At 37.2% G+C, this 16,187-nt stretch overlaps 1 protein-coding gene across 3 annotated transcripts; it reads left to right on the plus strand.

Moving 5' to 3' along the window:
• The first annotated feature begins 5,584 nt into the window (after positions 1–5,584).
• On the plus strand, positions 5,585–12,165 carry tcaim (T cell activation inhibitor, mitochondrial). 3 transcript variants are annotated; one of them, XM_046848544.1, is made up of 12 exons: positions 5,679–5,786; positions 6,108–6,153; positions 6,240–6,307; positions 6,519–6,651; positions 6,755–6,905; positions 7,865–8,123; positions 8,319–8,441; positions 9,040–9,137; positions 9,257–9,348; positions 9,491–9,723; positions 10,357–10,500; positions 10,644–12,165. In XM_046848544.1, the coding sequence occupies exons 3-12, from the start codon at positions 6,279–6,281 to the stop codon at positions 10,867–10,869; spliced, it is 1,488 nt and encodes a 495-aa protein (XP_046704500.1). In that variant the 5' UTR covers positions 5,679–5,786; positions 6,108–6,153; positions 6,240–6,278; the 3' UTR covers positions 10,870–12,165. The 3 variants fall into 3 exon arrangements, with proteins under 3 accessions (XP_046704498.1, XP_046704499.1, XP_046704500.1); XM_046848542.1 differs by lacking the exon at positions 6,108–6,153 and having other exon boundaries at positions 5,585–5,786; XM_046848543.1 differs by having other exon boundaries at positions 5,664–6,153.
• The last annotated feature ends 4,022 nt before the right edge of the window (positions 12,166–16,187 follow it).

Below are 16,187 nucleotides of genomic sequence, written 5' to 3' on the forward strand. Positions count from 1 at the left end.
TGGCTTCTAAAGCAAAAAATCTCAGGAAACCTGGCTATAAGCATACAGTCTGGATGGGTTGCACAGTCCATCGCAGGGAGCCACCCACACATGCACACACACACACACACACACACACACACACACACACACACACATACACACACACTAGGGGGGATGGCACAATCTCTTGTCTTATCAATCACAGTGTAACAAACTAATCATGGGCATCTGTAAGCTTATGCATATAAACGATGGTGATTCCTCTGCAAGTGTTTCTTACTTGAAATGTAGCATAAGAATTTGAAAAGATACAGCTGGTTGAAATTATGTGACTTATATGAAGCATGTGATAGCCTTTACCCTCACTGGTTGCTAGCTGGCATATGATAAGGAAGATTTACTGGTAGGTGGGAAATGACCACATTAGTAAGAAAGTCAGGGGGGAAAAATCCAAAAGAAAATTAAACAAAACACACACATACATACAGAGAGCATAGACAGTAACCTTCTGATGAAACTTTGAGACTTTGAACCTTCTGTGCCACAATGCTACCCTCCAGCATAAGTGATAAATAAAAAAAATATTATATTATATACTCATCCAATGGTGTGACATGACATTTGTTGGATTGCAAAGAATATAGATAACTCCTAGCTTCCTAGCATTGGGGCTTCTCTATACTTCAGTCTCCTCATCCACAGGTAAACAAATTAATTATGACGTGTTGCATATTCCAGTTTATGCAGACTATATCCCAGAATATTACTATTCCAGAATATCACTATCTAAACAGTCTAAACCTACTGAAGTCAGTGAGGGTGTGTTACTTTCATTAAATGACACTAATCACATTTAAGAATACGTAAATATATATTATTTATATCTCTATATTAGTTATTTTGGAATACTCACTGAACAGTTTAGGAACCTCTGTACACATTCCTGCAATTATTAATAATCATCCAGTCATTCAGCAGCAGTGTAATGCATAAACTCAAGCAGATATGGGTCAGCAGCTTCACATCGATTTTGACCGTGGCATGATTGTTTTTGCCAAACAGGCTTATCTGAGTAATACTCTAACTCCTGATTTTCACACATTTGGTATTATTGCTAAACATGTGAATCTCTTCAGAGTCTCATTTTACTGTCTTCAAATGGATACTTTTCCAATCTAGCATGATAATGCATCATATCACAAAGCAAAGATCATCTCAAACTGGTTTCATGAACATTACAATGGGTGTTTTTCAGTGGCATTCCCAGTCACCAGATCTTAATCCAATAGAGCACTTTTTGGATGTGGTAGAACAGGAGAATCCAGTGGTGGACAGTAATGAAGTAACTGTAATTTGTTACTGTACTTGAGTAGCTTTTTTGCATATCTTTACTTTAACTCTACTACTCTTCAAATAAAAATCTAATATCTTACTGTTTACTCAACTACATTTAGGGAAATCAGTCGTCCCTTTTTATTTATGAGTGGATGAAAATTGTATTATTACTAATAATTATATAATAATTAATAGTATTGCGAGTGAAGATTTAAATAATAGACCGCGGCTTTAAATAAGAGCTGAAAATCGATGTGTGTGTGTGTGTGTGTGTGTGTGTGTGTGTGTGTGTGTGTATATATATATATATATATATATATATATATATATATATATATATATATATATATATATATATATATATACTTAGTCCACCACTGAGAGATTCACAGCATGAATGTGCACCTGAAAATCTGCAGAAATTGTGTGATGTAATCATTTCGACATGGAACAGATTGTCAAAGGAATGTTTCCAAAATCTTGTTTAATCTATTTTTTACAGCAAAGGAAGGCTCTTTCATGTATGAGTATTAGTTCCTAATCAAAATTCTAGGTCATTGTTCTCATATTGTGGTGTAGCAATCATCTACATTAGTTCCTACCTACAAATCTCTAAGAAATCATTGTAGTGTTATACAAACCTGATTTAAAAAGTTGGGACACTGTACAAATTGTGAATAAAAAAGGAATGCAATAATTTACAAATCTCATAAACTTATATTTTTTATTTACAATAGAATATTGATAACATATCAAATGTTGAAAGTGAGACATTTTGAAATGTCATGCCAAACATTGGCTTATTTTGGATTTCATGAGAGCTACACATTCCAAAAAGTTGGGACAGGTAGCAATAAGAGGCCGGAAAAGTTAAATGTACATATAAGGAACAGCTGGAGGACTAATTTGCAACTTATTAAGTCAATTGGCAACATGATTGGAAATAAAAATAACCTCTCAGAGTCGCAGTGTCTTTTAGAAGTCAAGATGGGCAGAGGATCACCAATTCCCCCAATGCTGCGGCGACAAATAGTGGAGCAATATCAGAAAGGAGTTTCTCAGAGAAAAATTGCAAAAAGTTTTATGTTACCATCATCTACAGTGCATAATATCATCCAAAGATTAAGAGAATCTGGAACAATCTCTGTGTGTAAGGGTCAGGACCGGAAAACCATACTGGATGCCCGTGATCTTCGGGCCCTTAGACGGCACTGCATCACATACAGGAACGCTACTGTAATGGAAATCACAACATGGGCTCAGGAATACTTCCAGAAAACATAGTCAGTGAACACAATCCACCGTGCCATTCACTGCTGCCGGCTAAAACTCTATAGGTCAAAAAAGAAGCCATATGTAAACATGATCCAGAAGCGCAGGCATTTTCTCTGGGCCAAGGCTCATTAAAAAATGGACTGTGGCAAAGTGAAAAACTGTTCTGTGGTCAGACGAATCAAAATTTGATTCCCCTTTTTAGAAAACTGGGACGCCATGTCATCCGGACTAAAGAGGATAAGGACAACCCAAGCTGTTATCAGCGCTCAGTTCAGAAGCCTGCATCTCTGATGGTATGGGGTTGCATGAGTGCGTGTGGCATGGGCAGCTTACACATCTGGAAAGGCACCATCAATGCTGAAAGGTATATCCAAGTTCTAGAACAACATGTGCTCCCATCCAGATGGCATTTTTTTCAGGGAAGACCTTGCATTTTCTAACATGACAATGCCAGACCACATACTGCATCAATTACGACATCATGGCTGCGTAGAAGAAGGATCCGGGTACTGAAATGGCCAGCCTGCAGATTTTTCACCCATAGAAAACATTTGGCGCATCATAAAGAGGAAGATGCGACAAAGAAGACCTAAGACAGTTGAGCAACTAGAAGCCTGTTTTAGACCAGAATGGGACAACATTCCTATTCCTAAAATTGAGCAACTTGTCTCCTCAGTCCCTAGACGTTTGCAGACTGTTATAAAAAGAAGAGGGGATGCCACACAGTGGTAAACATGGCCTTGTCCCAACATTTTTGATGCCATGAAATTTTAAATCAAATTATTTTTCCCTTAAAATTGTACATTTTCTCAGTTTAAACATTTGATATGTCATCTATGTTGTATTCTGAATAAAATATTGAAATTTGAAACTTCCACATCATTGCATTCTGGTTTTATTCACAATTTGTACAGTGTCCCAACTTTTTTGGAAGCGGGTTTGTACATAATTCAGACCTAGTTTTCTTAGTATTAAGAACAATCAAACCAATTTTATTGATAAGAGGGGAATAAAATAAAGCCATTTTGTGACAACACATTTTGTTTCAAAGTCCATACATAATGATGAGGCCATCACTTAGTGAGTTCTTCCATTACCACTGTCACCACAAAAACTTAAAAGTTGGTAGCCTAATAAAGCAGCCTTAGTGTCACATGAGTCATAGTAGTTGCACCAAGTTTGGGGATATGAAATCAATTCATAACTGCTTTATCCTAGGCTTTATCCTAGGCGGGGTCACAGTGGATAACATTATGGACTATGAAGCTCTGAGCCTACCTTCTGGGGAGGTGGTAGCTCAGTGGTAAAGGCATTAGACTCAGTTCGCAAGTTTAAATCCCAGCACCACCAAGCTACACCTGCTGGGCTCTTGAGCAAGGCCCTTAATCCTCAGCTGCTAAGTTGTAAGTCACTCTGAATAAGTGTGTCTGCCAAATGCCATAAATGTAAATGTATTGCCATGCAATTCTCTCAACTAGCATGTGATGAAAATTTGAAGAATGGTTTGTCCTGCGCCTGGACACTATCCACATGATTATGTATTCTCGAATACAATTTTAAAAATGCATACATCATACAACACACAGAATGGACACTGAAATAAATACTGTATACACTTTTGCAGAACATTTTGTTTACATTTTGTCTACTATTCACTTTGTCTCGTTACAACAGGTTTACTGGCGGAGCTATTTTGTGTTTTGTGTTATGTCTTGCACTGTCTTGGGTTGTCTTGAACTGTCTTGTGTTGTCATTGCACTGTTTGCACCAGGTTGCACACATGCACTTTATATGGCGAGGACACTAGTCTTTAGCCCTGTGTTTTCTGTTTCTGTGATTGTTTAATGTTGCATCAGGGTTCTGGAGGAAAGTTGTTTCATTTCACTGTGTATTGTGTTAGCTATGGCTGAAATGACAATAAAAGCTTCTTGCCTTGACTTGACTTGAACACTGTATTGTATTGTCCAAAACTGTGAACTTGCAAAAAAAAAAACAGCAAGAAAACCCAAGGTAAAAATATGATAGCTATTATAGATTTTCTTTGCAAGTCAAGTTTATTTCTATAGCGCTTTTCACAACGGACATTGTCTCAAAGCAGCTTTACAGAAATCAACAGTCAAGGTGAATGGTGTGCATTTATCCCTGATGAGCAAGACTGTGGCAAGTAAAAACTCTCTTAGATTTTATGAGGAAGAAACCTTGAGAGGAACCAGACTCAAAAGGGGAACCCATCCTCATTTGGGTGACATCAAGAGTTTGATCATAAATCTTTTAACAATACAGAACACTGGAGAGTGAGAACTAACATGAGCACTGGAGTATTAGATTATAAGTAATGTTCTTTCTACAGTTTTATACAGTCTTTATGGTTATAAAACTAGGAGCTACTGAGCTCAACATTTGTGATCATCACAGATCCAGCACCAGCTTTTCCATGCCAGAGCCTTTAAACACTCCAGGAGGTCCAATGTCAAAACTCCACACATGTAGTGGGATCCAATTGGCACTGGTACGTCTCTAGATGGTACGGGATGTTTGCGAGTTTGGCATCTACTTCTTCAAAGGTCCATAATCTTCATGAGGTGGGACATGACTGGAGCTGGCCAAACCTCAGGATGCCTCGGGATGGGGAGAGAAAGAGAAGCAGTGGAGAGGAATTAGCGTAGCTGCTGTTCATGATATCAACAGCACAAGTTGATAATGTGCATGTGATCAGATGTTCTGGAGCACAAGGTTATGATGTGAGACGTATGTTATGTGTAGGCTTTGCTAAAAAGATACGTTTTTAATCTACACTTAAACTGGGAGAGTGTGTCTGAGCCCCAAACACTGTCAGAAAGACTGTTCCAAAGTTTAGGAGCTAAATGTTAGAATGATCTACCGCCTTTAGTGGACTTTGCTTTTCTAGGAACTACTAGAAGTCCAGAGTTTTGAGATCTCAGGGAGCGATAAGCCGTTAAATATCCTTGAAATGCATCTTGTCTTATATGTAACTATTTTGGAATTAAAGCAAAATGTAAACAGTCTGAAAACCCAAGGATTGATGAGGTGTGTTTCGTGTTTACATCACTAGAGGTCAGTGTTAACACAAACAGGACTCCTCGGAATCGTGTGTGTTTACATGCAGCTCGCCTTGAATGAACTGCTCAGAAACACAGATTTGCTGGGCAGAGATTCCAAATCACGATGTATCGGTATGTGAAAATGTTTTGCATGTTGAGATCCTTGCAAGGTATCACCATATAGCGGGTAGTGCTGATGGATAATGCAGGCGATATCTGTCGCTTCCTAGACAGCTTGTTTATGCAGTTGGTTAGCTAGCCGCTAAGTTCGTCACACCGCTGTTAAAGGTATAGCAGAGGTGGAAATATTTGAGAGTGCTACGCTTTTTATTACTGAATTCACTAACAAAATGAAGAAGAGACATTATATTTAGGATTTGCCTGAACTTATTTGCCCAGTGGTACCCTTCCCCCGACCTTTTCCAAAGTAAATGACTTGTGTCTATGTCTCAGACCTGACCAAAGTATTCATTGTCTGTAACTGGTGAAAGTACTGAGGGTAAGTAACTGTCACTGCCCGGGTGAATTGCTATACTTTATTCATGAAATTATCAAACTGTTAATTTTTATGACTTATTTTTTAAGGAATGGTTTCAGAGGAGGACTCTACTGAAAGCTATCGTGATGTCCCTGACCTCACTCCTGCGTTTGAGGTTAGTATCAGAAACACAGAAACCTTGCTGATGGAAAGCTGTGAAAGTTCAGGAGTGTTCAGGGTGTGAATCTTAGTATCGAATATTAAAGACACACAAACTAATGAAGAAAAATTAGGGGATAGTTTTTTATTGAGGAATCCCTGGAGAGAAGTTTCTTTGCGTACGTTAATGATGTCAGGTATTTCATCAACTTTTTGCTTTCACTCAGGCTCAGCAGCAGATGCAGCACAATTCAGATACTTCAACTAAGAGCTCTGTCAGGAGTCGATGCTGTTAACGCACTCCGGCCCTTTTACTTCGCGGTCCACCCTGACTTCTTTGGCCAGCATCCAAGAGAGAGGGTAAGAAATGATGCCCCTCTTTTCCGAGATTTTTGAGTTTTATGTAAATTCTCACTTAAGCCCATCAAGCATTGTTTTTGTGCTCTGGTTTTCTGGGTTGCAGGAAGTGAATGAAAACTCTCTCAAAAGATTAAATGGCTATTTAGAGAGTCTTCAAAAGCCTGGCTTTAGGGATGTCAAGCCTACAAAACTCACTTTTTATCTCAGGGACATAAAGGAGAAACAAGAGAGCCACAGTGATGTGCTGCATTCTGGTAAGTTGGTACTCTCCTTAAACAATAAGTATCTTTAGCACAGAGATGTGCTTGGACTAATGGACTGCTTTAATTGCTATAAAAACAATCCATCTCTCAGAATTCCATCAGACCGTGTGGTGCATCATGTCGCTTACTAATCTGAATCAAGAGCAATCTGTAGCATAGCATAGGATACAAGTAGCTAGCAACTAAAATCTTTTTTTTTTTTTTTTTTATCCTAAAGAATTAAGTTCACACTGTGACAAACTAGACAAAAAAAATAGAAAGTGTCCTTCTTTTCTGTGACTGCATTTCAAATAAGTGTTCAAGTAGTGATATTTATACTGTTATACAGCTCTTTTTTTTTTTTTTTTTTTTTTTTATATATATATATATAAATATACCCTATGTAGTAAAGTTGTTTGAGCTTGTGCCTAATGGATTTTTTCATCATGGGTACCTATCTAAATACTAACAAGGAGAAAAACTTCAACATTGAATTGTCTTCTTGTGATATTGTGCTTTAAAATTGATCAAGGACATTTAGGAGAAAAAAGAAAGTTAGTTTGGCTGCCATTCTATTCAGAGACATTGTGTTTAACCATTCAGCTATTTGTAGCTCCTAGCTTCATCACGCATGGTACGTGGGCATGAAGGATAGCTAAATTTAGAAAAGGGTTATATGCTAAAGTGTCACTAAAAGTTACATTCTATTTTCATGTCTGGTTTTGAGCAGTGGGAGGAGGTTTTAACTACAGAACTGTCATTATTTTCGGCTAACCATTACATGCGTTTAGAAAAGCATTATAATAAGGCATTAACCAGTTTCATGAACACTCGATGCAGTATCCTGCTTGCAACCATTTGAAACCGGTTATTTATATTTTTGTCTCAATTTTGAGACTCAAATTTAATCCATTCAGAGGTTTCCCCTTTGCTTATTATTGTACAATCTTTTGTTTTTCTACATTTTCCAGGTTTTCGTTTGGTGACTTTCACTCTGCAGGCTAAGGATGTCCTGTGTGCAGTTGTTGATGTTTTGAAGTCCTGTAGCTTGTCAGTGGAACATATGCAGGGACTTTTTACAGCCAGAGACCAAAGCCAGAACTCAGCACAACAAGAGGGAATTCCTTTCTATCGCCCGATTAAATGGGACAAGACATATTATACATTCACAGGCTTCAGAGACCCAGAGCAGGAGCTGGAACAGGCAAAGAAAATGGAAACCACACTCAGGTTAAATTCGAGTTAAAACAGTACAGTTTTCAAATATAAATATAAAAATAACAAGCATCACTCACTGTATGTCACAACTCTGTGACATCACTGTCACTGTGACATTACCTTGAGCATTTCTGCATTGGTTACTTTTGAGTACATCAAATTGCAAACTGATTATTTAACTCATGGTTAAACACTGTGATTTTGTAGTCTGTGGCTGAGGAACAATGAATCGGAGGCCAGTAAGAAGCAGAAAGCCAGTGTTCCACGAAGAGCCGAGCTAAAGAGACTCAAGAGAGAGCTCATTGAGAAACTGGGCCTGCTAGATATCAGGTTAAATTTCATATACATGCATGTAAAGCTTTTTGAGTATTCCTAACAAAAGGCTAGTTATGAGAAAAGTCTTTAGACAGTGTAAGCATTACTATGCTTACAAGAAGTATGTGGACATCTTACCTGTATATGTAACCATTCCAAAACCCTTGACTTTAACATGCCTTCACCCTTGTAACAACCTCCGTTATCCTGGGAGCGTGTTGGAATATGGTCGTGGGAATTTGCTCATTCAATTATAAGATAACTCCTCAAGTCTGGCACTGATGTCAAATGAGAAGGCTTGACATGCAGTCTGGGTTCTAGTGTAGCCCAAAGGTGTTCAGTGCAGTTATGGTGATGGCTTGGGCTAATTGGATTGTTCCACATTCGCCTTGGCAAACTGCACTTTATGAATCTTTTTTTACATGTGCACTGTACAGCATAGAAGGACATTCTGTACAACTTTTGTTTACAGCTTTGTAGCAACAACCTGGGAAAGATGTACATATGGATATGATAGTCAGGTGTCCACATGCTTTTGGCCAAATTGTGTATATGGTGATTCTTTTAAAAAAAAATTCCCCTGTTGCATGTTGTATTTATCTCCTTCCTGTAGATGGCAGCGCAATTGGGGAGTTGCACACAGATGCTGTCAGATGCAGAGTTTGAGCCGCCTCTCTTCACAGAACCCAGAGGCCATGCTTAATCTCAGAGGTACTGAACGCACAAGAGGTTTATATATGAGTTATGTTTTTGCTGTATTAACAGATGATAGAAAAGATGAGTCAGCGTGCCTGCATGGCCTCCTGTATTGAAATTGTCTCACCACACAGGGCACACAATACTCTATACTGACCAGTCAGGAATGAATGCCTTAGGCCATGTGATGCTGGGAACAATGGATGTACATCATCAGTGGACAAAGGTAATGTGTGTGTGTGTGTCATTGCCTTTAAATGGCTCATAATCCTCTCCTAAATGGGTGTTATTATTTGGCCAGAGTTTCTCTTTCTCTTTGCCCATGTGTTCTTTATGTTCTATATATCCATGTTGCTTGGTGTGTGCAGATCTTCGAGAGGTTGCCTAGTTACAGCAGACTGTTGCAGCAAACAGAATGGCTAAAGGATAGGATCAGTTTTATGTTAGGGGGAATCCAGGTGATCCATTTGGATCGTGTGGGTCTGGTGTTGCCTTTGGAAGACCATTACAGTGCGCTTAACACCTTCCACAAAAGACTTCTGCCTCACAGACTCACCCTGCACCCTCGCAGCCTGCAGGGACTTACTATGATTCTAGAAAAGTAAGATTTCACCTATTCTTTTCTTTATTCACAGTATTACACCATAAAATAAACAACAAAACTGAAACCCTGTAGAAGCAGTCTCAGCTCCTACAAAATGCTTGTTTTAGTTTAACTTGAATGGGTAAAGTGAAAATGGGAGAAGACATGCGCAAACAGGTGTAACAACCACCAGTTTACCATTACTTAACATAATATTTAATACATAACATCAACCACTATAGCATAAGTAAATCTTGAAAACATCTGTTTTCAAAACAGTTCTTTTCATCATTTTCATTCCGTAATGTTTTAATGGCCTTGAACCAGACTGTGTTGAGTTGTGTGTGTGGTGCGTGTGACTTGTGAGAGGTGTGTGTGCGAGTTGTGTGAGGTGGGTTTGAGTTGTGTGTTTAAATTGTGTGTTCAAGTTGTGTGAGGTGTGTTTGTGTCTGTGAGGTGTGTGAGTTGTGTGTGGTGTGCTTGCGTTGTGTCTGAGTTGTGTGAGGTGCGTGGGAGGTGCGTGGGAGGTGTGTGTGAGTTGTGTGGGAGGTGTGTGTAGGAGGTGTGTGTGAGGCAGGGAAAACTTGACACTCTTGAACACCTCAGTGCACTGTACTGATCACTGTTCTCTGTATTTTTTGTCTACTGCAGTGACTCTTCTAATCTTAGTCTACATGAGATGGGCCACTTTATCATTCCCACCATGACTGACCCTATTCACCTCCAGAACTTTCTTCAGAGCAATGCCCAAGAGGCTCGCAGTCGTCTGCAGTGCAAGGAGCAGTTAGTACAAATGTATTCTTTGTTTCTGTCGTGCAGTTTTTTCTAGCAGAATTAGAAGGAAATAATCATTGTGATCATTTGTTAGGTATTTGTCTGTGCAACTTAAAGATTTTGTAATAGTAGTAACATCAGTTCCCTCTCTGTGTGACCTGCAGGTTAGAAGCTGAGGAGGAGGATGTGGTGTCCATTTGTTTGCAGGGTCTCTCTCTGTGCAGTCTGTCCAAAGAGCCCAGTGTCTCAAGCAGCCAGATGATCCCATGCTGCAGGCGTTTGATTGAAGAAAGGTCTCCTCATATGCAGGGTCTGCACCTTTGCATTTCACACTTCTACTCAGTCATGCAGGACGGTGATCTGTGTATACCATGGGACTGGAAGGGCTGACAAGCACTGTGTGTTTTTAGGTTCTGTCATGTAGGTGTGAAGGATGATGTGATTAAGTTTTGGTTATTATATGTAGTATGTCATTGAATGCACTTTTTTTTGTGATGCAACCAGAAAGGTGGTTTGTTTCCAAAGCTGAAAGAATTTGTGAAGCAGGTTTGTGATTATGTAAACTTTAAATGTGAGGAACTCGAAGTCGTCTTTCAGTTTGCTGCAGTTGATGGCCATGAGCCAAAATTTTAGTCAGACTACTTTATATGTTAGAGTGACCTTTTCATATTGTAGAATCGGAACACAACGACTGATCATATTATAACGTTAAGCCTGTGGCTGTCAGACACATAATTCCTGGAATTAATGTCTTTTACTGCTGGGTTTATCTTTCAAAAGGTGTCTGAAACAATTAGTGTTAAGTGTCTTTGCCAAGTACTCAAATATACTCTGCATAATTCAACAAGTGACTGCCAGAGGAGCTACAGAATAAGATTTGCAGTATTAGTGATCTACACTGCCTAAGAATATTAGTCCATGTGAAGCACCTGATGTCCAGTAGATGGCGCCCGTCTACAGTGTACAGAACATGTACATAAAATAAAGAACAGCCATTGCATTACACTATCAATAATTTGTCCTCATAACCCAGTCTTACATATCATGTAATATACTACACATTGAATTATAAATGGTAACTGTGTTAAATATCTATGACTACAAGATGTTAAGAAAAGACACTATCAATTTTAAAACTTAAATTTTGCTCCTTAAAAATTAGTTGTACAATTTAAAAGCACAAAACTATAACTTATATGAATATATACTCTTTACCTTTCACTCATATCAGTGTCTGATCAGTGTTTAATGCATCCGGATTAATTATGCACAGATCCTGTGAAAACCTGACCTACAAAAACGTGTGGGGTCTTCCCCAAACTGTAGCCACAAAATTTTAAATGTGTGATTGTCTAGAATGACATTGTATACTGTAGATTTCTCTTTACTGGAGCTAAAGACCACAAACCTGTTTCATCAGGCTGGGGTCTATGTATAAATATATCAATAAGTGACTGTGCTGCCTTTTAGCTGACTCTGCAATTGTATTTATTCTTATAATTGTGTATGCAGATGATTCCATGATTTGGACTAGGTTTTGTACTTGCATTGTATATTTTGATTCATGGTTTAATTTCAACGTTGAATATCTGATGTCCTATGTTAATGTACAAAATGTGTGAAGTAGGTTTGTTGTTTTCTCAAAGGACTGTTGGATTTAATAAAACCGACCTCTGTTACTTTGAATCTGTATTATTGTATTGTCCTTGAGACAAATTGCTCAATTTAAACTTTGTTTTTGGAATGTACATTTTACATTTTGGATTATGTAAAAGTGTATTCAGCACATTAAAACTCTTTTTTTTTTCATGGTCTTGGAGGTAATTAAGGTTTAATCCCTCTATGATTTAATTATTGTTTGGTGGTTTCTGAATGACCCTGTGTGTTCCATTTCAGTGTTAATCTCTGTTGGCTTTTACAGTAATAGTAGATTGATTTTGTTACTGCAGATTCTATAAGAGCATGTCTGTAGGAAAGGCGTTAAATCTAGAATATGGTTGAACCCTGTGACATCCAAATGACAGAGTCGGAAAATGTGAGTGATCAAATTGGAGGTGGGTTTTAAAAACATTTTTGTTGCCCTTCCATAGAAACTCCTAGAGCACCTTTGAACAAACTGGGGGTGGGCCTCTACTTCATCACTGATTTATTGCACTGATGCAATTTTTATGTCATTCTGTGTAGCTTGATGGTAATAAATAGTTTTTTTTTTTCTTCTTCTTCTTTTGTTCTTACAGCATGTGCAAATGACACACAAGTACCACAAAATGTGTGTTAAATAAGGACTAAAACATCAATAGCATTAAAAGCATCAATAATTTTTTAGGAATTAGGAAAATGTATCAAAGATTAGGACAGCTCATTTTAGTCTGATTAAGAAGATTTGCATGAGCCTCCATTTGTCCTGTAACACTGTTTTCTAAGTTTTTATATACCTTGACAGACCTTGCTGTATTTGGAACAGGTTTGAACCCTTCAGTTTCAGTGAAGAAAAACAAATGCTACAACATACAAAAAAAAAAAGCATCGGTAAGAGTTTGGAGAAGATCCGCATATGGGTGTGATAGTCTTTTGTTGTGTGGCCTTTTTTGTTGTTTCAAACAGTATCTTCATCATCATATACATCTGCTTGACTTTGTTAACCTGCCATAGTATAAAATATGGTTTGGGCTGAAATCTGAGTAGAAGAATATGGTCTATCTGTCTTTGTTCAAGAGCGGTCTGGAGAAGCATGTGTGATATATGAATGTCCAACCTACTCTTAACTCTTAAAGTCCTGTAGCTGTTTTCAGAGACTAAGAATATGTACAAATCCATAAAGATGCCCAAAACAAAGTGATGAAAAGCCCAAATCTCAGCAATGACAGATTTTTTATTTTAATTTTTTTTACTTTTTATCACAAAATTCTCACAAATCTCCAAACATTCCAGACAAACAAATACAAAAGCAAATCCACAAGGATATAAAACATATGTGACTTGCTTTCAGTCTTTTGTGTCAGTACATGAAAAATTACCATATAGTATATTAAACAATTTGGAATGAATAACACAACTAAGAAGCCTGAGAAAACAATTATCAAGATATTGTTTAAAAAAATAACAATAATAAGAGAAAAAAGAGAGAGAGAGAGAGAGAAACACTCTACAACATCCTCCATTTCATTTATAGTTCCTACTGGCTTCTAATGCCAACAAAGAGACAGACAAGCTGGTCTGTTTTTTTTCTTCACACACCATCCCAAGGTAACATGTTTAGCAGTTTAATATTCCTACTGCCACTGAAAGAATATTTAAACACCACATTTGTTTTTAACACAACCAAAACTGTACTGCAAACGATACCGAAACAGATCCACGTGTTTACTGATGACAATTGAATTAGAACCCATATATAGTCCTAAGCGTTACTGGATTACAGAGAAAATGGCAGCATAGTGGTGCAGGGTTCTGAGTCACCTCTTTCCAATTAGTGTGCTTTTTGTGTTTTCTTAACTTTACAAAGAAAATAAATGTGTCTTGTTTTATTTAAAATTAATATTAAGCTCTTTGTGCATGAAATGAGTCATGTGAACTTTAGGAAGCAAAAATACTCATGCCAATACCATGCTTTGCAGAGAAGCATGGCTGGAGAAATAATAACCGTGAAGTGAAATAGGAAAAAGGAAACGAAAAATAAAAGATTTAGAGAAGTTTGGATAAAGCTGATGACTTATAGTTAATTGGGACACCACAAATGATGTATTAACATTCCCACGATGCTCAGTTATTTAATACCCAATTTTTCTCTGCATATTGAAAACACTAATTAAATTACAAGCAGAGACTCTCTTGAGTAACACACTCATAAAGCAGTACTCATAGTGGGCTACACTGAATACACTGGCACTGGATAACTGGTCAAAGTCAGACAGCAAAACAGAAATCAAACTGTTAAAACTGAAAGATAACTTTCCTTGCTTTACTTCAGGAAGGCCTTAAAGGCCTGTACACACATTAACAGACGCACAGACTTACTCACACTGCAGTTATTTCATCTGTTTATTTCTCCTTTTTTCATCTGTTTATTTCACCTTCGCTATTGTTACCATTTGAATTAAATATAATTATATGGAGGCAGCATAAGTTTCATTGGACTAAACCTCAGTGACTTTTTCACACATATGAATATTGTACATACACAAAATGTATGTACTTTTGTTTTTTTTAGTATATCATCCTATCTTATATTAGTCTAATACAAGATTTGAGTAAAACATGAATGATATGCAGTCAATATTTCTCTTTTGCTAATTGTGGTGATATATAATAATATGTCCTGGAACTGCACACCTGTTTTATTTATCAAGGGACAATAGTGTGCAAGATGAAAATATGATAAATTCTGAACTTGAGCCAACTCATAGCAAGTATTTCACAAATGACTAAAGTTCAGTTTTGCACATATGTTCATACTTCCTCTGACTTTTGTCCCTAAAATAGGGGACATTACATGTACAGTTGATTGTTTGTCTTTTACTGGCTGCTGTTTTATGATGCACATAAAAAGGGAAAAAATGAACCTATGTATATGAGGTTCAAGGTTGTTAATATGTCACATACCTATTACATACATGTGATGTACATATGTGTGTAATATGTTTGTGGCAAAAAAACTATTGAAAAGTAAGTGTTTTGTACATATGTGTAAATTAATAACAGATTTATAAAGCAAGAGTTTTTAATTTCAGTATTGTAGGGTTTGTTGACTTACAGTTCAAAAAGGTTTAAAAATTGACTTTTTTATTACACTACTTTAATCTGAACATACAACTCTGTAACTTTAAGAATTATGAATCTGCTTTGTTATTATTAACAGAGATGGGAAATTAATATGCTTAACATTGCAACATGCTTACCTGCTGAAAAAACTAATACAGTGTAGAAAAGCAGTACATTGTGTAGACAAAAATACAGTTGAAATCGATGACTAGGAGAAATTATGTTAAAATAAAAACCAATGACTAATTGTATTAATTTAAATAACATTTAACAACATGTGCATTGTAAGTCTTTGATATACAGGTTTATATTTATAATGCATAACCTATTCCAGATATACTAAAGCTTAGTGATAATTAGACTAAGACAGGCTGATGGACAAATGGTGTTTCTGCTCCCCTGCAAAGATGCAATGTAAATCAATGAGTGTGCACCCACTGTGAGCCATCTGAGACAAAAGCTTCAGTTAACCTAAATGAATGTAAATGTAACACATGGTTGATCCTGCTCCCTAAGGGAACTGCTGATGCTTCTAAGAGTCACACTATAGCAGGCTGATCACATGGATCGCATCTGAACACTTGGACACAGATTATGTAACATTTCACTACAATCCCATTCAACTATAATGCAATAATATGGGTTGTGTAATTAACCTGATGACAATGTAGTGATATCAATATCTTATTTCAAATAACACCGAATTAGTTCATAATTATAGTTGTATAATATCTTTATGTAATATTTTTAGGTCTTTTGGATACCACACTGAATATCCACTGTCTAATACACTTTCATAGCATTATCCCCTATAGGGATAATGAGTAAAAATGACATTCAAAAGGGACTGTTTATTTCCTGTGCTTAAGAAAGAACCAGCTCCTCATTATACACACAACCCCCTGTCCACATTGCCTGTGGTAATTTCCACTACGTGACATCGCCCT

The sequence above is a fragment of the Silurus meridionalis genome, chromosome 4, assembly GCF_014805685.1.
Source record: "Silurus meridionalis isolate SWU-2019-XX chromosome 4, ASM1480568v1, whole genome shotgun sequence".
Lineage (NCBI taxonomy): Eukaryota > Metazoa > Chordata > Actinopteri > Siluriformes > Siluridae > Silurus > Silurus meridionalis.